Genomic DNA, 22,906 nt, shown 5'->3' with positions numbered 1-22,906 from the left:
TATACACAAACAAATGTCATAGATAAAACAGCATATTTTGAAGAATATATATATATATATATATATATATATATATATATATATAATTAAAATTATGCATCAACTATAGTAATTGGATATAATGAAGGGAACAATAAGACAGGAACGGCAGACACATCTGTGCTCTTATGCATGCCCCTTATAGTCCTCTCAGGAATGGGGTGAGGTCAATAGTAGACAGTTTTTGGTTGAAGATTTTGGGATTATGAGTAGAGACTATGGAGTCAGGTAATGAGTTCCAAGCATTAACAACTCTGTTACAGAAGTCATATTTTCTGCAATCAAGTTTGAAGTGATTGACATTTAGCTTGAATCTATTTTTTGCTCTTGTAATATTGTGATTGAAGCTGAAGTAGTCTTTTATAGGAAGGATATTGCAATAGATGATTTTGTGTGCTAAACACAGGTCATGTCGAAGTTGACGGAGTTGTAAGTTTTCTAATCCCAGGATTTCAAGTCTGTCGGTATAAGGTATTTTGTTGTTTTTGGAGGAGTGAAGAACTCTTCTAGTAAAATATTTCTGGACTCGTTCTATTGTATTTATGTCAGTGATGTGGTATGGGTTCCAGACGGATGAGCTGTATTCAAGAATAGGTCTGGCAAATGTTTTGTATGCTCTAGTTAGTAGTGTAGAGTTTTTTGAAAAGAAGCTGCGTAAAATTAGGTTTACAACCCTTAGGGCCTTTTTTGCTATGTAGTTGCAGTGGGCTTTGGCATTAAGGTCATTAGATATGAGAACTCCAAGGTCTTTGACAGGGTGGGGGTCGTCAGTTAGGTAATGTCCATCCAGTTTGTACTTGATGTTTGGGTTCTTTTTTCCAATATGTAAGACTGAGCATTTGCTGGTTGAGATTTGGAGTTGCCAAGTTTTAGACCAATCAGAAATTAAGTCGAGGTCTTCTTGAAGGGTAGAAGTATTATTAGTGATATTAAATAGTTTGACATCGTCAGCAAAGAGAACACAATAACTTGAGATTAAGTCATAGAGATCATTTATGTATAGTATGAAGAGTGTTGGTTGATTTGGCCTGGTCTAGGATTATCACGTTTTCCCAATTGAAACTATGGTTAAATCTGTCTATATTTGTGAAATTAAAGAATTTTCATCATGCTTTCTGACTGCCAGTTGGTGTTTGTGGATGTGTTCTGCCAATTGTGTGCCTGTTTGTCCTACAAAGTGGTTGTTGCAGTTCTTATATTGCATGTTGTAGATGATTCCTGTTTTTTTCTTCTAGGGTTGCTGGGTCTTTTGTTTTGCTTAGGATGTTTTGAAGGGCTTTAGTTGGCTTCGGTTGTTTGTCAGCTGTGCAATATTTGAAGGATTTCTTGCATGCACAGCCCTTTTCAGATCATGTCACAGCATCGTGACAGGGCTTAGTTCTGGGCTTTAACCTGGCCGTTCTAGACTCCCACCTCCACCATTCCTTCTTTTCTTTCTTTTCCGTAGTATATTTACTAGAATGTTTAGGGCTGCTGTCATGTTGCAGGGTCCAATTGCAGTTGAACTTCAATCTTCTGACAGATGCTCAATTACCCTCTGGTACAATGAAGAATTCATAGTTAATTCTGGGATGCTGAGGTGCCTGGGCCCTGATGCAGCAAAGCAGACCCAAGTTATAAAATTTTACCACCATGCTTTACAGCTGGTATCGGGTTCGTCTGGTGAAATGCTGTTTTTCCTTTTCATCTAACATGTTGTCTGGTACTATGGCCAAATAATTCTATCTTTGCCTTGTCTGTCAAAAACACATTGATCCAGAAGTGCTGGTCTTTGCTTAGCTATTCTTGAGCAAACTTAAAAGAAAAAACCTTAAGTTGCAGGTCGAAAAGATTGCTTTTTCGATAACAGAAATGTGTGAAGAGAATGGAAAATGTCAAACCTCGATTTCACAAGTTGTGCCAGCATTGAGGTAGCCACAAGATTAGCTGTTGAAAACATAGGTAATTCTTGCAAGAAACCTGTAACCTCATCCTGGAGAGGAGGGAGCAAGATATGTAGCTGCTTTAGCACAGCAACTGGAAGCTATAACCAATCAATGCTGATATGCTGCATTTCCGTGGGTATTTTTGAAAAGTATAAAAGTGCTTGTTTTTCCATAAGAAAGTTGTTCAGATGTTGCTACAGCTAAACTGCTCTGAACCTTTGCGCCAATAAATATAGTTCCTTTGATTCCTAGGTCTGAGTGTCGTTATTCCTGCAACAGTGTGATAACTTTTGCAGCCTTCTGACAAACAAATATTGACCTCACCCCATTCCTAAGAGGACCATAAGGGGCGTGCATAAGAGCACAAACGTGCCTACCATTCCTGTCCTATTGTTTTTCTTTTTCTTCTTCATATATATATATATATATATATTTTCTGAGGTTTTCACGGGTGTTTGCATGTAGGTCCTTGGCGTGGAAACCCGCCCTTATTGACAAACGAGTCCCTAACACGAGGAATGACACCAGACCCACACTCACGAGGTTCACACAGGATGTCACCACCACACATCCACCCAGAGAGCAGACCCAGGCCCACGCTGATCATGAAGCACGACCAAAGACCAGAAGCCAGACCGCAGCTGCAACATTAGCCATTTCAAACCCCTCCAATCCATACATACAGCAGACAGACACCCACTATGAAGATGTAGCACGACCACAAACATGAAGCCAAACAACAGCAATGCAGCTCACTAGCTCAAATCCCCCTGCAACTCAAACTAATCTGAGCACAACCAAGCCCCCACCCAAACAGGACACACCCCCACCCAATCAGAGCACACACAAAAAAACCCCCATCCAATCAGAGCACAGCCAAGCTCCCACCCAATCAGTTCAAACCCCCACTAGCAGTTAAAAAGGAAGAAACAGCTGCAATCACAGCTGTTTTGCTCCCAGAAGCACGAAGCTGAAGCCTGAAGATGACGAATGAGACTTCGTCGAAACGTCGCCAAGACACTTCCAATTTTACGCGGGAGAAAACCCGAATAACCAAAGACCTACATACAAATACCCAAGAAAACCTCAGAAAACATATATATATATATGCTTATACCTCCTAATATTTACTTATATATATGTTTATATACTATATAATCTTTTGTATGATACCTATATATATTGTTGTGACAAAATAAATAAATAAATAAATAAATAAATAAATAAATAACACATTCCCAATGAATCATCTGCTGATTGTCTTTCCTCAGTTCATTAACCGTTCTCATGTGAAATTAATTGGTTGCTGTCATAGACCATCCACTTTTTTCCTGTTCACCCCAATCAGCTCTTCCCAATTCACCCTTTTCCTGTGCTAACAATCATGTTAGAGCTTCTAGCACATCTGTGCTATTATCAGTTGGTGACTGATAATGCTGGTGGCACGGTTTTTCATTCAATCTTTCAATTTTTTTCATAAATATTTTAAGCATAGCAGTTGTTTACATTTTCTTGTGCCAAATCTGAATAGAATTTTCAGTGCTATGTACTGACCAATAATTTAGTTAGCTGCCAGTAGCAGGACTATGACCAATTTCTTTTATGATTTTATTCTGATCATTGAATGTATATAAAAGATATAAACTTGGAGAATGCACCTTTCTTTCTTTCTTTCTTTCTTTCTCTCTCTCTCTCTCACTCATTTTCTCTCTCTTTCTTTTATCAAAAACATTCCTCTAGTATTTAAGATTTAAGATTTAGATCAGCTTGTAACATGACAAATATCTCTCTTTCTCTTTTTGTCTAACAGTATCCTCAATAACCCTGCAAGTGGAAAGAGATAATTGTCAGTGTCAGATGTAAAATGTGCCCTTTAGAGAAAATAAGTTTTCATCATACAATTATTAATAAAGGAGTACTGCCACCTAGCTTTCTCTATTCCTAGTGATTTTTCCACGAATGCGGGAGAAAAATTTTGATGCTTAGAAATATGTATGTTATTACAATAAACTGATAATTTTCCTTTTAGCCATTCATAATTATTATTAGAGCAAATATTTTATTAATTCTGGTTCAATGTTTTAATAGTCTGCAATGGACTCATCAAGGAGAGAGTTCTTAGAAGTCAATAGTCACACATATGTTTGGCTAATATATTGTAGTAATTTCCAACTTGGAGGCTTTCTCATGGCTTTAACTATAAGCTTACCATGATGACTAGGAAAGACAGGAGCTGTAATAAAAACATATCAGGTTTAGGAAGGTTGAAAATACAGGTCACATTCAATGTTCTTATTTTATTTTCACAACTCTAAAAATAGAGTCTTGTGGAGTGAATTGGTTTATAAATCTTGAACTCTCAACTCCTTTAGAATAGAAGTTTCTTCAGAAAAAGTAACTGGAAGCATAGAATTGCTTCCTGCTAAAGTTCTCACACTGAAGATCCATCAACTGAGTGTCAGAATACATGTATTTATGGCATTATTTCAAACTTCACATTTACTGTAATTTTATATATTGGAAAGCAGTTAAGATTGATGGAGAGGACCAGTGGGCCACATAGCAGACATATAGAACAGCTACAAATATCTTGGTATCCCACAGCTTCCTGGGAACCATAAGGAGAAGGCAGGGAAGACAGCAATGCCAAGTATATCAAAGGATAACATGTCCTGAAAAGACAGCTCAATAGATAGACAAGATCCGTGCCATCAACACATACGCCCTGCCAGTCATCAGATATCCTGCCAGTATAGTGAGCTAGCCAAAGGAGGGCATGGAGGCTGCCTATTTAAAGACCTGGAAACTCCTCACAATTTTAAGGAGGTTTCCATTCCAGGTCCAACAACCAAGAGATTGTACACCAGCTGGAAAGAGTGCATGTCTAGTCTGGTGAGTGTGAAACCCACTGTCCTGGACAAAACCTAGAATATCCAAAAATACATCAGTAAGATGGTACTCAAAAATTGATTTCTGAGAGATTGCCAGGGGTAGCAACAGAAATGGGGAAATCAAGCAGGGGAACTACAGATACCTGAGGAGGCTGACATTGGGAAATCCTACCAGTGGTTGGAAATGGCTGGTCATTTTGCCCACTGTTTGGGCTAGACCTCCTAAGTCCACATAGGAATTTTCACATGAGAATAACAGGGTTGAATCTTGTAGGACTTCCAGGTCTGGACAGACATGCAGTAATGATTGATCAACCAGGCATTAGGTTAGTAGATAAGATCCACAATTCAGCAGTTGTGGTAGATGTAGCAATGACAAGTGACAGCAATATCGGGAAGAAGGAGAAGGAGAAACTGGAGAAGTACTAGGCCACAAAGGAGAAACTAGATGGAATATGGAAAATAAAGTGCTCCCATTAGTGGTAGAAGCACTTAGGGCTGTAACTCCTAAGCTGGGAGACTGGCTCCAATAGAGCCCAGGAACAAGATCAGAGCTCTCTGTCCAGAAGAGTGCAATATTAGGAACAGCTAAGATACTGCACAGAACCCTCAAAATCCCATGCCCCTGATAGGGGACCCAAGATTAAAGAAGACACATACCACTGATGGGGTGAGAAGGGAATTTTTTTTCCCTCTGAAAGAATGCTGCAGGTGAGTTAACAACAGACTTTTGTTAACTATTCAATTTCTTAAATATAAGATTTTGTTGTCAGGAACCCATGTCATTGTGATATGTCTATTATGTTATATGGTCAGAGCCCTTTGTATAATTGCAACTTAAATAAGACATTTTATTGCTACAGCTTGTTTCTATAGAAGAAGTGATGAGTACGTGCTGTTAGGCTATCTGCTTATAATTTATACATGGGAATGTTCATTCTTGGAAAGTTCTACTAAACTTTCTCCCCCACATCTATTTTCCAGCTAGACTTATTCTACTAGTCTTTTTCTATCTATTAGTTTGAGAGATATATTAGTTTACAAATCTTGAACCCTCAACTCCTTTAGAATAGAAGTTTCTTCAGAAAAAGTAACTGGAAGCATAGAATTGCTTCCTGCTAAAGTTCTCACACTGAAGATCCATCAACTGAGTGTCAGAATACATGTATTTATGGCATTATTTCAAACTTCACATTTACTGTAATTTTATATATTGGAAAGCAGTTAAGATTGATGGAGAGGACCAGTGGGCCACATAGCAGACATATAGAACAGCTACAAATATCTTGGTATCCCACAGCTTCCTGGGAACCATAAGGAGAAGGCAGGGAAGACAGCAATGCCAAGTATATCAAAGGATAACATGTCCTGAAAAGACAGCTCAATAGATAGACAAGATCCGTGCCATCAACACATACGCCTGCCAGTCATCAGATATCCTGCCAGTATAGTGAGCTAGCCAAAGGAGGGCATGGAGGCTGCCTATTTAAAGACCTGGAAACTCCTCACAATTTTAAGGAGGTTTCCATTCCAGGTCCAACAACCAAAAGATTGTACACCAGCTGGAAAGAGTGCATGTGTAGTCTGGTGAGTGTGAAACCCACTGTCCTGGACAAAACCTAGAATATCCAAAAATACATCAGTAAGATGGTACTCAAAAATTGATTTCTGAGAGATTGCCAGGGGTAGCAACAGAAATGGGGAAATCAAGCAGGGGAACTACAGATACCTGAGGAGGCTGACATTGGGAAATCCTACCAGTGGTTGGAAATGGCTGGTCATTTTGCCCACTGTTTGGGCTAGACCTCCTAAGTCCACATAGGAATTTTCACATGAGAATAACAGGGTTGAATCTTGTAGGACTTCCAGGTCTGGACAGACATGCAGTAATGATTGATCAACCAGGCATTAGGTTAGTAGATAAGATCCACAATTCAGCAGTTGTGGTAGATGTAGCAATGACAAGTGACAGCAATATCGGGAAGAAGGAGAAGGAGAAACTGGAGAAGTACTAGGCCACAAAGGAGAAACTAGATGGAATATGGAAAATAAAGTGCTCCCATTAGTGGTAGAAGCACTTAGGGCTGTAACTCCTAAGCTGGGAGACTGGCTCCAATAGAGCCCAGGAACAAGATCAGAGGTCTCTGTCCAGAAGAGTGCAATATGAGGAACAGCTAAGATACTGCACAGAACCCTCAAAATCCCATGCCCCTGATAGGGGACCCAAGATTAAAGAAGACACATACCACTGATGGGGTGAGAAGGGATTTTTTTTTCCTTCTGAAAGAATGCTGCAGGTGGGTTAACAACAGACTTTTGTTAACTATTCAATTTCTTAAATATAAGATTTTGTTGTCAGGAACCCATGTCATTGTGATATGTCTATTATGTTATATGGTCAGAGCCCTTTGTATAATTGCAACTTAAATAAGACATTTTATTGCTACAGCTTGTTTCTATAGAAGAAGTGATGAGTATGTGCTGTTAGGCTATCTGCTTATAATCTATACATGGGAATGTTCATTCTTGGAAAGTTCTACTAAACTTTCTCCCCCACATCTACTTTCCAGCTAGACTTATTCTACTAGTCTTTTTCTATCTATTAGTTTGAGAGATATATTAGTTTACAACCTGGCAGATAATTGAAAATTTCCCTTCTTTTCTTGCCACAAAATATCCCTTACTATTTTTCTAGAAAATGAACACATGAAATTTTATGAAGATAGATCAGTTTGTTCCTGTTGCTTTAATGTGTCTCATATATCAGCTCAAAGGATGAAAGATGTGCCAGAATGACTTAGCCAGCCTAGATACTTCAAAAAGCTAGTTGCTGGAATAGTGCAGAAAGTTCTACGATTTATTATGTGGTTTTAATTATGCGGAGAACAGAAAGGACCTCTTGCATATTAAAATGGAACATAAATGCCATGGCTACATATTAGTTGAGTTTTAATCCTCATGCAACAGGACTCACAATTAAAGTTTGTGACATTCCTACACAATATATAACAAGAAAGATTACATGTAATTTAGGAAGATATATATTAAAATGTTTACAAATGGGCAAATGAAACAAATGTAGAAATGAAGACCAACTTTTAAGAAACCTAATTTTTGCATTCTGGGTCTTTAATTCATTTAATTCATTACTAACTATTTTACATTTTGAAGATTTCTTTTGGAAACATGAAGCAGGATATATAGGAAATGTTTCTTGATTTTAAAATCCTACTATTGTGAGATATGGAATAAAATTGACTCATGTAGATCTGTTTTTAGCATTCTTTACTGGTAAACTGTGTACAGGTGGGATGTAGTTTCATCACTGATGATTTCAAGAAGGCACCTAAACCACCAATAGATAATAGGACTCTGTAAAAGAGATAAGTGATATACTATCACTTGTATTTTAAACCTGATACTATAGGAACTTTGTACCCACTCAGATATTAAAAGTACACTAGCCAAGTTGTTTGCTCATGGCTCCCATTTAGAGTCAATGTCATGAAACAATATTTTCTAACTTAGTGCACTTCAGATGCATTGATGTGCCCCAAAGTCCAATCAATCTGAGGACAGAAGTTTAGTTAAGATAGCTTCAAATTTCTTTCTGTTGAAGAAGAGTGCAACAAATGAGAATTTATTTTTAAATGTTCACTTTCTTATTTTCACACAAACATGAAAAGAATTGGTTTGTTATGTTAGGTGTCCCTTGAGGTCACACTTAGCCTTGAGTGTGCACTTATTTTCTTTCATTTTGGAAACAATTTTGGGAGATTTATACCAGCCAAACAAGCTGACAAATAGGGAGTGCATCAGTATCCATTCTGATACTTGCACAATTCTGATGCTTGCCAAAATAAAGTATCCTATCCTATCCTATCCTATCCTATTCCATGATGTTGCAGGATATGGTGAATATATTAATGTTTTGTAATCTTATATTTCATTCCTATATTTATCTTATTTATATTTATCCTTATTTCTTGGTGATTTATCTCAGAAGGAACTGCAGAAAATATGTGAGAATTTTAAATTCTATTATGGAGTATGGAAATTGGCAATTTGCAAATAACATTATTTTAATAGAACCCTAATCCCACTCCCACCCCCATATTAGAATGGCCTTCTAAAGAATGTTGAGAAAGTCATAGCAACCTAGTTAAAGTAGTCATAATAATAAACATAGGAAAGCTATAGTTGTTAGAATATTATTCTCACTGGGGTTTGTACATTCTTAATAACGGTAAGCCATAACACAGCTTAGTTCAGTTTAGCTTCCTATGAGTCCAAAATAAAGCTTTTCTTTGCTTGGAATTCTGGACACTAAATTCAGCTTAACGGTACAAGTGAGACTGCCAGGACAATGCACAGCATGCAAATTAACAAGAGAGGAAAAACGAATACTGTAACATGGAACTGTAGTGACTAACTTCCATGCCACTAGATACATCAATCTCATTTTAATTATCGGACACTAATACTCTTTTCTCTGCTCGAAAGCACCTATACCTACTCACAGAGGCAACGAGCCCCATATACTGTATTATGTGACTCTTCTGTATAATGTTTTATCTTGCTATGCTACAGAGCCCCTAACTATGACATCGCACATGCGAACATGTTAACCACACTACTAACTTGGGCTACCTCTTGCCCATATCCTCTCATCTTCTTGGATGACACAAACGAATGTACAACTGAACCCATACATACTACCCTGTACAATGCTGTTACAAATCTAGGTCTTGATCAACTAGTAACTAACAATACAAGACTCAGCAACTGCCTTGACCTCATATTCTGCAACAACGCAAACTCAATTTATGGACTACAAATAAAAGAACCCTTTTCTAACAGTGACCACAGCATGATAGACTTTTGTCTCAATATACGCCCTTACAATAATCTTCATAATAATGGTATTCCAAACTACAATTTCAGAAAAGCCAACTATGACCTTATAAACACCGACTTCTCATCTCTTGACTGGCAAAACCTATTCTCAACCTGTATCACTGCTGAAGACCACTATAGAGTTTTCCTACTTGAAGTCAATAGAGTCATTAAACTATACGTACCACAAACCACCACCAAAATCAGAAAAAACAAATTACCCATATCAATAAAAAAGCTTCAATCAAAAAAAAAAATCCCTCTTGCGAAGAAACAAAACTGGCTATGTAGCCAACTTCAGAAACCGCTACAAAAATATATGCAATCAAATAAAGATTGAATGCACCAATTACCATACCAAACAAGAAGAAGACCTTCTGCGCACAAAATCCAATCGTGCTTTTTATAATTTTGTGAACAACAAACTTAAAGACTTGAGATCCATCCCACCACTAAAAGGAACTAACGGAAAAGAATATAATGGTGAAACAGTTAAAGCAAACCTCTTTAACACATTCTTCGGCTCAGTCTTTGTTAACAGTAATGGCTCATACCCAACATTCCCCAGTCGTACCAACAATGAGTACAACGACCTAACACAAATAGATTTCAAAGAAGATAATGCTGAAAAGGCTCTTCGCAAACTGAAACCATCTCTATCTATTGGACCTGATGGTCTATGTGCATACTTCTTAAAAAAGCTTTCCACTAATATAGCAGAACCCCTAAGCATAATCTTTGAAAAAGCTTTCACGACCAGCTCCCTTCCCAAACTTTGGTCACTAGCCGTGGTCATCCCTGTCTTCAAAAAAGAAGACCCCAGCCTAGTTGAAAATTACAGACCAATTTCTTTATGCTGCGTCACCTGCAAAGTAATGGAATCAATCATCAACCAATCCACTACCCTCCACCTAGAAACAAACAACCTACTCTCTAATAAACAATTTGGTTTCAGAAAAAAAATTATCCTGTAATTTACAACTTCTTCACTGCAAAAACATATGGACTATAAATCTTGATCAGGGCAAAGCAATAGATGCAATTTACATAGACTTCTGTAAAGCTTTTGACTCAGTGGTACATGACAAACTTCTCCTAAAACTAAAATCCTACGGCATCTCCGGACCCCTCCACAAGTGGATAACAGCGTTCCTGTCAAACAGACAACAAGTGGTCAAAATAGGCAGTGCCCTATCAAATCCTGTTTCTGTCAATAGCGGCGTTCCCCAAGGTAGTATTCTTGGACCAACACTCTTCATATTATACATTAATGATCTCTGTGACCATATTATAAGCAATTGTGTTCTCTTCGCTGACGATGTTAAACTATTTAACACTACCAACAATACAGCTACCCTTCAAAAAGACCTTGACTTTGTGTCGGAATGATCAAAAACTTGGCAACTCCAAATCTCAACCAGCAAATGTCTTACACATTGGAAAAAAGAATCTGAACACTAAATACAAGCTCGATGGACACTACCTTATAGATGACCCCCGCCCCATTAAAGACCTTGGAGTTTTCATATCAAATGACCTAAGTGCCAAAGCCCACTGCAACTACATCGCAAAAAAGGCTTTAAGAGTTGTAAACTTAATCTTGCGTAGCTTCTTTTCCAGAAACACTACACTACTAACCAGAGCATATAAAACATTTGCTAGACCAATTCTTGAATACAGCTCGCCTGTCTGGAACCCATACCACATTTCAGACATTAATACAATTGAGTGTGTCCAGAAATATTTTACAAGAAGAGTTCTCCACTCCTCTGATTACAACAAAATACCTTATGCCACCAGATTTGAAATCCTGGGTTTAGAAAATTTAGAACTCCGCTGCCTTTGACATGACCTGAGTTTAACTCATAGAATCATCTGTTACAATGTCCTTCCTGTTGAAGACTACTTCAGCTTCAATCACAACAATACACGAGCACACAATAGATTTAAGCTTAATGTGAACCGCTCCAATCTTGATTGCAGAAAATATGACTTCAGTAACAGAGTTGTTAATGCCTGGAATGCACTACCAGACTCTGTGGTCTCTTCCCAAAATCCCCAAAGCTTTAACCAAAGACTATCTACAATTGACCTCACCCTATTCCTAAGAGGTCTGTAAGGGGCGTGCATAAGAGCACCAACGTGCCTACTGTTCCTGTCCTAATCTTCCCTTGATTGTATCCAATTTCGTATAGTTATTACATACTTATGCTTATATATATGCTTATATATCGTATAGTTATTTCATGCTTATGCTTATATATACTGTTGTGACAAATAAATAAAATAAAAATAAAATAAAATGTGACTGTCAAAATAGAGCCCTCTAGGAAGGGAAACCAGAAATGCAGGGAGAAGGGTAGAAATGCAAATGCATTGCAAAGTATCATTGCCAAGGATCTACTTGGGAGGGGAGGAGGGGTTTGACACTGCCGGGAATACATTCTGTAACTCTGAGAGGGACCTTGGAGTCCTACTGGACGATCATTTAAACATGAGCCAGCATTGTGCGGCAGCAGCCAAAAAAGCTCATATAATCCTTGGTTGTATAAACAGAGGCATAGAATCAAAATCACGTGAAGCATTAGTACCGTTTTATAAAGCCTTAGTAAAACCGCACCTGGAATACTGTATCCAGGTTTGTTCACCACATTACAAAAAAGTTGCTGAGACTTTGGGAAAATGTTTAAAGAAGAGCAACTAAAATGATTAAAGGCCTGGAGACTAAAACATACAAAGAACAATTGCAGGATTTGGGTTTGGCTAGTCTAGAGAAAAGAAGGACTAGGGAGGACATAATAGCAGTATTCCAATATTTGAGAGGCTGCCACAAAGAGGGGGGGTGGTGGTCAATTTATTTCCAAAGCACCAGAGGGCAGGACAAAAAACAATGGATGGAAATTAATCAAGGAGAGAAGCAACCTGGAATTAAGGAGAAACTTCCTAACAGTGAGGACAATTAACCAGTGGAACAGCTGATCTTCAGACATTATGGGTGCTTCATCATTGGAGGTTTTTCAGAAGAGACTGGACAGTCACTTGTATGAAATTATATAGGATCTCCTGGTTGAGCAGGGGGATGGACCTCCAAGGTCCCTTCCAACTTTATTACTGTTACCTCCAAGGTCCCTTCCAGCTCTATTCTGATTTATTGATTTATAATGTAGGATTATAAATGGGATCATGAATATATTGCCAAGAGTATCTACACAGTAGAGCCACAACACAATATTCAGTGCCAGCTTGATTAATCATGCCACCTTCTGTCAATGCAGACTTGCATTTTTAGAATGCTTTGGAAGGAGGTGCAGCATTGGCAGTGGCAATCAAGCATTTAGCAACATTTTCCAACACAAGCATATTCCGGTACACAATGTAACTTCAACCCAAAGAGCAAAGTATACATACCAACTAATAAATAAAATAACACTATGCAGTAAAATCTGTCTCAAAAAAACAATCTTACTCTGAGAAGCTTGCTATTGAGCAATATCTGGCTAACCCACCAAATTTCCAATGCCTTAACGTGGAAAAATGACTGATATTTGCTAAGTCCATATTCCTTTCCACAAATTTTTTTTTTTGTCCAAGCAGAAAAGGCATACCCACCCCCTTTGGCAGATGGTTTTTGTGGATGGCATTGCAGTTTGAGATTACAGGGAGGGTAATTGCCTATCATAAACTATTCAATTTCATCTGGTTTTGCTATATCATCAGTAATCCAGTATAGCTGGCTCCCAGAGGCAGGGATAAGTACATACTGTGAGGCAATTTTGTGTGTTGGCATATTCCATTCCTGGTCCTGGGGCAGAGGGAAGATGATGATGATGATGATGATGATGATGATAATAATAATAATAATAATAATAATAATAATAATAATAATAATAATATATTATATATATATCTTTATATCTATATCTATATATCTATATATCTATATCTATATCTATATCTATATCTATATCTATCTATCTATATATATAAATAAAACATCGCCTGGCAAAGTCGCCACAATGTAAAAAAGATGTTGAGACTCTAGAAAGAGTGCAGAGAAGAGCAACAAAGATGATTAGGGGACTGGAGGCTAAAACATATGAAGAACGGTTGCAGGAACTCGGTATGTCTAGTTTAATAAAAAGAAGGACTAGGGGAGACATGATAGCAGTGTTCCAATATCTCAGGGGTTGCCACAAAGAAGAGGGAGTAGGGCTGTTCTTCAAAGCACCTGAGGGTAGAACAAGAAGCAATGGGTGGAAACTGATCAAGGAAAGAAGCAACTTAGAACTAAGGAGAAATTTCCTGACAGTTAGAACTATTAATAAATGGAACGACTTGCCTGCAGAAGTTGTGAATGCTCTGATACTGGAAATTTTTAAGAAAATGTTGGGTAACCATCTGACTGAGATGGTGTAGGGTTTCCTGCCTGGGCAGGGGGTTGGACTAGAAGGCCTCCAAGGTCCTTTCCAACTCTGTTGTTATATTATAATATAATATAATATAATAATAATATAATATAATATAATATAATATAATATAATATAATATAATATAATATAATATAATATAATATTATATTATATTATATTATATTATATTATATTATATTATATTATATTATATTATATTATAAAGATCAGTTGCATGGCTTTTGGATCAAATATCTGACCAGCCTACACAGAAAAATGGCCGAACAATTCAATGAGATGCTGTAGATCGGAAACATCAATGAATGGTTAACAGCCAGGAAAACTTATTTGATACAGAAGGATCCAGCAAAAGGGGCAACACCTGCAAATTAGAGGCCAATAACATCTCTGCCAACCATGTTCAAGCTGTTGACCGGCATCATAGCTGATAGGATCCAGGACTACCTACTGGCAAATAACATCTTGCCAGTAGAGCAGAAAGGAAACAAACAAGGAAGCAGAGGAACAAAAGATCAGCTCCTGATTGATAAAATGATTCTAGAAAACTGCAAAAGCTGAAAAACAAATCTGCATACAACTTGGATTGATTACAAGAAAGCATTTGATTCACTACCACACAGTTGGATCATCAAGTGCCTGGACCTTATCGGAATATGCAAGTACATTGGTACAGGGGCCGTGATAGCTCAGGCTGTAAGAAGCCTGTTATTAGAACACAGCAGCCTGCAATTACTGCAGGTTCAAGCCCGGCCCGAGGTTGACTCAGCCTTCCATCCTTTATAAGGTAGGTAAAATGAGGACCCAGATTGTTGGGGGGGCAATAAGTTGACTTTGTAAATATACAAATAGAATGAGACTATTGCCTTATACACTGTAAGCCGTCCTGAGTCTTCGGAGAAGGGCGGGATATAAATGTAAATAAAAAATTAAAAAAAAATGCAAATATGATGAAGCACTGGAAAACAGAACTGTTTATTGGAAGTGAAAACTACGGACTGGTCAACATCAGAAGCGGGATTTTCCAGGGTGATTCTTTGTTACCTCTGCTGTTCATCGTTGCTATGATCCCCCTGTCAACAATTTTACAGAAAACTAACCTGGGTTATCAAACTGCTAAAAATTCACAGAAAATCTCTCACCTGCTGTACATGGATGACCTGAAGCTATATGGAAAATAAGAAATTGAAATCCAGTCACTGACCAATAGAGTTCGAGTTTTCAGCACTGACATCAGCATGGAGTTCGGCCTGGACAAATGTGCCACAGTGGCACTGAAGAAAGGGAAGATTGTAGAACGTGATGGAATTGAAATGCCCAATGGACAAATCATCAAGGGCAACCAACCCGAAGCCTACAAATACCTGGGCATACTGCAGCTGGACAATATCAAGCATGGGCAAGTGAAAAATGTGGTCAGCAAAGACTACACGCAAAGAATCAGGAAACTTCTAAAAAGTAAACTGAATGGCGGTAACACCATCAAGGCTATAAACAGCTGGGCCATACCTGTTATCAGATATACTGCTGGAATTGTAAACTGGACACAGGTGGAGCTAGACAGCCTGGATAGGAAAACAAAAAAACTGATGACCATACACTACGCGCAGCACCCACGTAGTGACGTTGACTGGCTATATTTGCCCAGAAAGGTAGGCGGTAGAGGACTTTTGCAAGTGAAGCAGACAGTTGAAGAAGAGAAACATGCTCTGGCAGATTATGTGAAAGACAATGTTGAACCAGCTTTGATGGAGGTCAACAAGAGGAAGCTGCTAAAAGTACAGCAAACCAAGTATCAATATAGGAAAACAGCAATGCAAGCTCGAGCTGACAGCTGGTATAACAAAGCACTGCATGGACAGTTCCTTGAAAAGATCCAAGGAAAAGTTGATAAGGAAAAGACCTCATTATGGCTGACCAATGGAACATTGAAGAAAGAAACAGAAGGCCTAATTCTTGCGGCCCAAGAACAAGCCATTAGAACAAATGCAATCAAAGCCAGAACAGAAAAATCTGCTGATGATCCCAAATGCAGACTCTGCAAAGAAGCAGATGAAACCATTGATCACATACTGAGCTGTTGTAAGACAATAGCTCAGACCGACTACAAACAACATCACAACACAGTTGCTCAGATGGTCCACTGGAACTTGTGTCACAACTACCATCTGCCTGTAGCAAAGAACTGGTGGGATTATAAGCCTGAAAAAGTGATTGAAAATGAGCATGCAAAACTACTGTGGGATTTCCGAATACAGACTGATAAAGTTTTGGAACACAATACCACGATTGTGGAAAAGAAAAAAGTGTGGATAGTCGACATTGCTATATCTGGTGACAGCAGAATTGATGAGAAACAACTTGAAAAAGTCACCAGATTTGAGAATCGAATTGCAGAGACTCTGGCATAAACCAGTACAGGTGGTTCCAGTGGTACTTGGCACACTGGGAGCTGTGCCTAAAGACCTAGGCAAGCACTTAAAAGCAATTGGCACTGACAAGATCACCATTGGTCAGCTGCAGGAGGCCACCTTACTGGGATCTGCTCGCATAATTCGCCGATACATCCCGCAGTCCTAAACGCTTGGGCAGTGTTTGACTAGTGATCTGTGATACGAAATCCAACATAGTTATCTCGTTTGCTGTGTATACTGGCATTTATTGTCATTGTACATTATGTATACAACAAAAAACACAGCTGTCGAGGGCTGAAGTGTACAGTTTATTGACATCGTTGTACCAGGAGATGCCAGAGTCGAAGAAACAGAACTGGAAAAAAAAATCACGAAATATCGCAACCTGGCTATTGAAACTACACGGCTATGGATGAAACATGTAATAGTGATACCCATTGTCATTGGGGCACTTGGTATTTTATAAGATACATCCACAAATTGCAGCTTCCTGCAATAATACCAGCAGAACTGCAAAAAACTGTGCTACTCGGAATATTGTACATCTTAAGAAGGTATTTGGTTGATACCTAGGATGCTGGCAGCAACCATTATCACCAGCCAATGGTATTTGTGACACATTTTTAAATCTTCACTTGATTGAGTTTCATGTTTAATGAATAAAAGAGATAATAATAATAGCCTTTATTGTCATTGCACATCATTTATACAACAAAATTGGGTTAGCCTCTACTGGTGCAATCCATAACAGAAAATACAAGACAACATGAATTGTATAGAGCAGGGGTCTCCAACCTTGGCAGCTTTGCTGGCTGAGGAACTCTGGGAGTTAAAGTACACAAGTCTTAAAGTTACCAAGATTGGAGACCCTTGGTATAGAGCAGGGATGTCCAAACTTGGCCCCTTGAAAGTGGTAGACTTCAACTCCCAGAATTCCTCAGCAGAACAACAACTTGTTCTTATTTATAGCTCATGCTGGCTGGGGAATTCTGGCAGTTGAAGTCCACCACTCTTCAAGGAGTTTGGACATCCCTGGTTTAGAGAATAATCCTTATACAAATAATTGGGGGGGGTGGGGGAAACCTAGTCATATGTTTCCATATGTACATAGAGTGATTGTGATTAGGAGTTTGACAACCCATGAGTAGAAGCTGTTTTTAAACCTGTTTGTCTGGCTGGCTATGCTTCGATGTCTTCTGCCTGATGGTAAAAGTGAAAAGGTGTGAATCATCCCTAAGTATCTTCCTTATATCACTGCTGCTGTGTGGATGAGCCCCAGAAGAACCTCTAAAAAGCAATGTTTCTTATCTTTGATAACCTTAAGATGTATGGATTTCAACTCCCCAAATTCCCCAGCCGGCAAAGGGAAGTCCTCACATCTGAAACTTACCAAGATTGAGAAGTGCTGCTCTAAAGAGACTTCACTCTGTTCCAGGGGTGAAATGCTCTCGGTTCGCACCGGCTTGCCCGATTAGGTAGCGATAGCGGCTGCTGGTTCGGAGGACCGCCCCCTGCCTCTGCTGAGCCCCACCATCTGCAGAGAATTTTTTTTTTTACTTTTAAAAGCCGGTTTTGCTTCAGCCGAAACCTGCCTTTAAAAGTAAAAAAAAGCCTTTGAGGATCCCGCCCCTCAGCTGAGATCAGCAGCCTTTAAACTTAAAAATTAAAATTAAAATTAAAGGCTACTCTGGGGATCTCACCTGAGTTCCTCATCAGCAGAACCTTAAAAAACATGTTTTCTGTAGAAAACATGTAGAAAAACTCCTTTTAAAAGAGTCTAAGCCACTTACCTGATTACTGACCGACCTCATGGCTTTTCTCGCAGCCAGAAAGCCCCAGTTTCGCTTTTAGCACCAGACAGAACTAATCTAAACTTAGCTAATCTATTTCATCACTGAGTGATTAATGCTAATCTATTTCATCACTGAGTGATTAATGTTGTCTGGCTTTGCTTGCTGAGGAACTCTGGGAATTGAAGTCCACAATAAAATAAAATAAAATAAAATATTTGTGCAGCTTTCTGAGATTTGGTGTGTTTCTGTAGTGTTTCACTCTAAACTACACAAACACACAAAATCTCAGAAAGCTATATGTGGTATTTTGTGTGTGTGTGTGTGTAAAATGTGAAAGTTGGTTTTTGAGATTTTTGTGGCTGTGTGAAGTGTGAAGTGCAGCTGCTTTTACATTGTGTGTGAGTCAGTTGTGTTGTGTTGTATTGTGTGTGTGTAAAGTGTGAAAATTGGTTTTTGAGCTTTTTGTGGCTGTGTGAAGTGTGAAGTGCCGCTGCTTTTACATTGTGTGTGAGTCAGTTGTGTTGTGTTGTATTGTGTGTGTGTAAAGTGTGAAAATTGGTTTTTGAGCTTTTTGTGGCTGTGTGAAGTGTGAAGTGCAGCTGCTTTTACATTATGTGTGAGTCAGTGTGTTGTGTTGTGTTGTGTGTGTGTAAAGTGTGAAAGTTGGTTTTTGGTACCTCTTATTGTTTTTTATACTTTGTTTACTATTTTTATTATTTATTGTTATTGGCCACGCCCACTCAGCCATCTGACCACCAAGCCACGCCCACCAGTTAAGCCACGCCCATAGAACCGGTAGAGAAATTTTTTAGATTTCACCCCTGCTCTGTTCTCAATCATGTTCAGCTCCCAGAGAATTGGGTAAAAGAGAACCGGCACACCACAAATCAACTTGCATTGTAGAGAGTCATTCTCATGAAATTAACTCTTTAGCATTCTTGATTTTATTTTTTGTTAATACTTTTATTTTAACCTTAAAAAGCCAGCACAAATGTCATATTTTTATATAGTTGAATATCAGCTGTATCTTCCAAAACCAATTTTAAAGGATAATTAGAAACATTCATTTTAATATTTTTATTAATCTTAAAGCGTTAATAACAAAAATTTAAATCACCCTTAATCTCCTTTTAATGAAATTATGTAACATGATATTTACACAGTATCTTTGGCACACACACATTAAAGGTTTTACTTTACTTGCCCTTTCAAAGTAACTATATCAGAGATGTAACGCCAAGCCAACCGCTTGTCTTTCAAGAGAGGCAACTTCCAAGCGAGTGTTATAACAATATAGCCTTAAAATGGCAGTTACAATTCTTCTGCAAAACTATTACAACTGCTACTGTACATAGAGGGTATTTTGGAAGCAGGTGCCGCTGAATCAGACAGTGTAAGGATTGGAATGGCCCTTGAAGACCATCTAGTCCCTCCTTCTGTCTACATGCAAGAATCCACTTTCACAAGAGCAGCAGAACCAGTAGGATTTTGTACACACTCATGGATAAATCTACAAATGGGGTTAACAAAAATTTTGGTAGTTCCGCTCCCCCCTTCAACTCCCACAAAACCTAGAGCCAGTTGCTAGATGAGAATTGTGGGAATTGTAGTCCACATCTTGCAGGATTCATTGGGGTTGGCTATCCTTCACAGGAATTTGGTTGGGAATTTTTTCCCAAGAAACCGATATTTTTATTCTTGGACTTTAATGTATGAGTAAAAATATATAAAAAATAAAAGCTTTTTCAAAAAAGTTTTTAAAGGATTAGGAAGGCAGCAGCTGAGGCTCTGGAAGGGCACTGGACAGAAAAGATGAATGGTGTAACTTGTTCCATAAAGTGTTAGAAGTACAGTTTCATATGGTATCAAGATCTTAGTATGCCAGGGAAAGCAAGCTGTTCCATCAATAGCTTTAACATCTTCTTTCTTCCTCATTCCTCGTTTTTAAAAATAGAAGCTGAACATTTATTGCAATAAATTGCAGCAGACAGAAAAGGCTAAGACTTCTCAAGATAACATCTCTACATGTATGGATATTTTTAGACTGCTCTCTTTAAAAAAAACAACCACCATAAGAATTAAGGGTTTCAAAGCATCATCATTTCAGCTACTCGAGAATACTATTTGCAGGAACTGCGGATCCTATCCACTAAACCTGGCACTGGGAATGAAGTTCGACTAGAAAACTTTACCCTGTAAACAAACTTTTACTGGAGATTTACTTTGGCTAGGACTTTAGTCTTGTTACGCCGGTTCAAAACAGGATGAGACTGAGCTCAAAATCTGACCGAACGAAGGAGACTCCTCGCTAACCGCCTCGTAATTCCCCTTGAGTTTAAGGCTGCAATCCTGTACACCTGGCATACCGAAGAACCCCTCGCAAATGTCGGCGCCTTTTGCGGAACTGCAAAGAACGAACATCCCGCTCCCTTCCCCCCGCCCCACAAAATCTGCGCGGAGCGTCAATCCGAAAGAAGCGGAAAAGTTTAATTCTTTCCAAAGAAAGAATTCACTTGGATCGCCACTCCAGAGCAGAAGAAGAAGCTTCCCGAAGCTCTCCACGTCCCGACCTCGCGCAACGGGCGCTTTAACTTTGGAAACTCAACACCCCACCCCGGGATCCCACCGTAAACAGGATCAGGGTGTGTAAGAAGCGCCTAGCAGACTCGACATCCCGACTGCCACCGCCTCGCAATACATAACTAGGCGAATTCGCCGCAGGTTTAGAAGAGCCAGCATAGAAGATCCGGCGCATCTGCTTAAAGAAGCGGCGCAGGGGGGAGATCGGCGCGCTCTCCTCTCCTCTCTCTCTCTCTCTCTCTTTTTTAATTTTATTTTGTCACAACAGTATATATAAGCATAAACATGAAACAACTATACAACATATAAGCGTATATGCAATGAAAGGAAACAATAGGACAGGAACGGTAGGCACTTTTGTGCACTTATGCACGCCCCTTATAGTCCAGCCCGATCTCCTTCCCACGCGAGGTACCTGTGGAAATAGTGGCCGCAGAACATGCCTCCCAGCAGCCTGCAGCCCAGCGGCGCGAAGCGTGGAGGACTGCGCAGCGCCAGCAGAAGCGCGGGTACCAGGAAGGAGGGCAGCTCCTGGAGGAACCAGGCGCAGCGGGACGGCAGGTGGGTGCAGCGCTGGGATCTCGCGGCGGGGTTTTTTCCCGGGCTTGATCGGCGGGGTTCGTGCTTGCCATAGCAAGTGGGCTGGTGACAAAAGAGCCACAAATGCAGCACCCCCAAAAGCGCCAACAGGGCGCTCAGGGTCATCACCAGGCTCGGCCAGCAGGGCATGGCCTCGAGACCTGCCGAAGGGACGCTCAGCCACGACAGATGAGGTCAAGGCGAGACCTGCCATGGATTGGAACCGCCTCCCCTCCCAACGAAGGCACGGCGAGGTGCGAAGAAAAGGAGGGGCTCGCCCGACCCTGTGTCGTCGGAACCCGCCTCTCTTCCTCGCCTGGGCGCGCGACTTTAAATCTGCCGGGGATCGCGGGAATTGGACCGCTCCCCACCCCCAACGTCCGTTCCTTCCCACCCCACTGCTCGCTAAAGCGACTCAGATTTAAAGTGAGTGGCTGGGCTTCGCGCCCCTAGTTTGTAACACGCTTTGTCCTGCGCGACGGTCTCCCAACACTGTGGTGCCTTCCTGATTCAGACTGAACTGATGCCCAGTCTTCAAGTTTCCCAGCTCGGAGACTGAGTCAGCGTGAGAGCTGAATAATCCCATCAGGAATCGGCAACAGGTCGGTAGAGGCTGCGAGGTGGGAACGCTTGCTGCATTTGGACGTTATGTTAAAGTTGTAATGATAAAGGCAAGTCACTCCACAGTCTCGTTGTGGTTGTGTTTTCTGCTCCGTCCTTATCTCACTACAGAGAATCCCTTTCCATTCAATCCCACTGATCTTGGCAGATTTAAGCATTTCAATCAATCAATCAGAATAGAGCTGGAAGGGACTTTAGAGGTCTTCTAGTCCAACCCCCACCCCACCCCACCCTCAAGCAGGAGACCAGATACCATTTCAGACAAGCGGCTGTCCACTCTACAGATCCTTTCATATTCACCTTTTCTTTTGACAGATTGATTATGTATCATCAAGTCTTCCTAACATGTAGTGACTACATATCTAGATTTTCTCCCTGATGATTTGTCCCCAACCTGGTTTTTCAGGTCCTCTCAACTCATCACTATTGTCCACCTTGCTTACTGGTCGTCTTCCTCTTCTCTTTCCTTCCACCTTTCCCAGCATAAACTAAAATGTGGATATATGACAGCATCTTCCAAAGGGATACTGGGACTTTAGGGTTGAGTTTTGTGTCTCCTTGGTTGTGATTTTCCAGATCAGGTGGTCCAGAGACCACTTTTTGTTACTTCTGAAGATGGTCCATGCAGACAGAAGTCACCTACCGGCAGAGTTGCAGATGAGCTCTCAGCATTCATAGAAGCAAACGACTATCATGCATCTGGTGGTTATATTGCAACCACATCTCTGAACCCAATTTAAT

At 39.8% G+C, this 22,906-nt stretch overlaps 1 protein-coding gene across 1 annotated transcript in view; it reads right to left on the bottom strand.

The window, feature by feature from the left end:
• The window catches only part of SRD5A2 (steroid 5 alpha-reductase 2), a 33,844-nt gene extending 12,150 nt beyond the window's left edge, over positions 1-21,694 (bottom strand). The window contains exon 1 of the mRNA XM_058165229.1: positions 21,381-21,694. Coding sequence (XP_058021212.1) covers positions 21,381-21,694 — 314 coding nt within the window. The remainder of the gene's footprint in view (positions 1-21,380) is intronic.
• Between the last annotated feature and the right edge of the window lie 1,212 nt (positions 21,695-22,906).

The sequence above is a fragment of the Ahaetulla prasina genome, chromosome 1 (assembly GCF_028640845.1).
Source record: "Ahaetulla prasina isolate Xishuangbanna chromosome 1, ASM2864084v1, whole genome shotgun sequence".
Lineage (NCBI taxonomy): Eukaryota > Metazoa > Chordata > Lepidosauria > Squamata > Colubridae > Ahaetulla > Ahaetulla prasina.
This window is presented reverse-complemented; position numbering and strand designations above follow the sequence as displayed.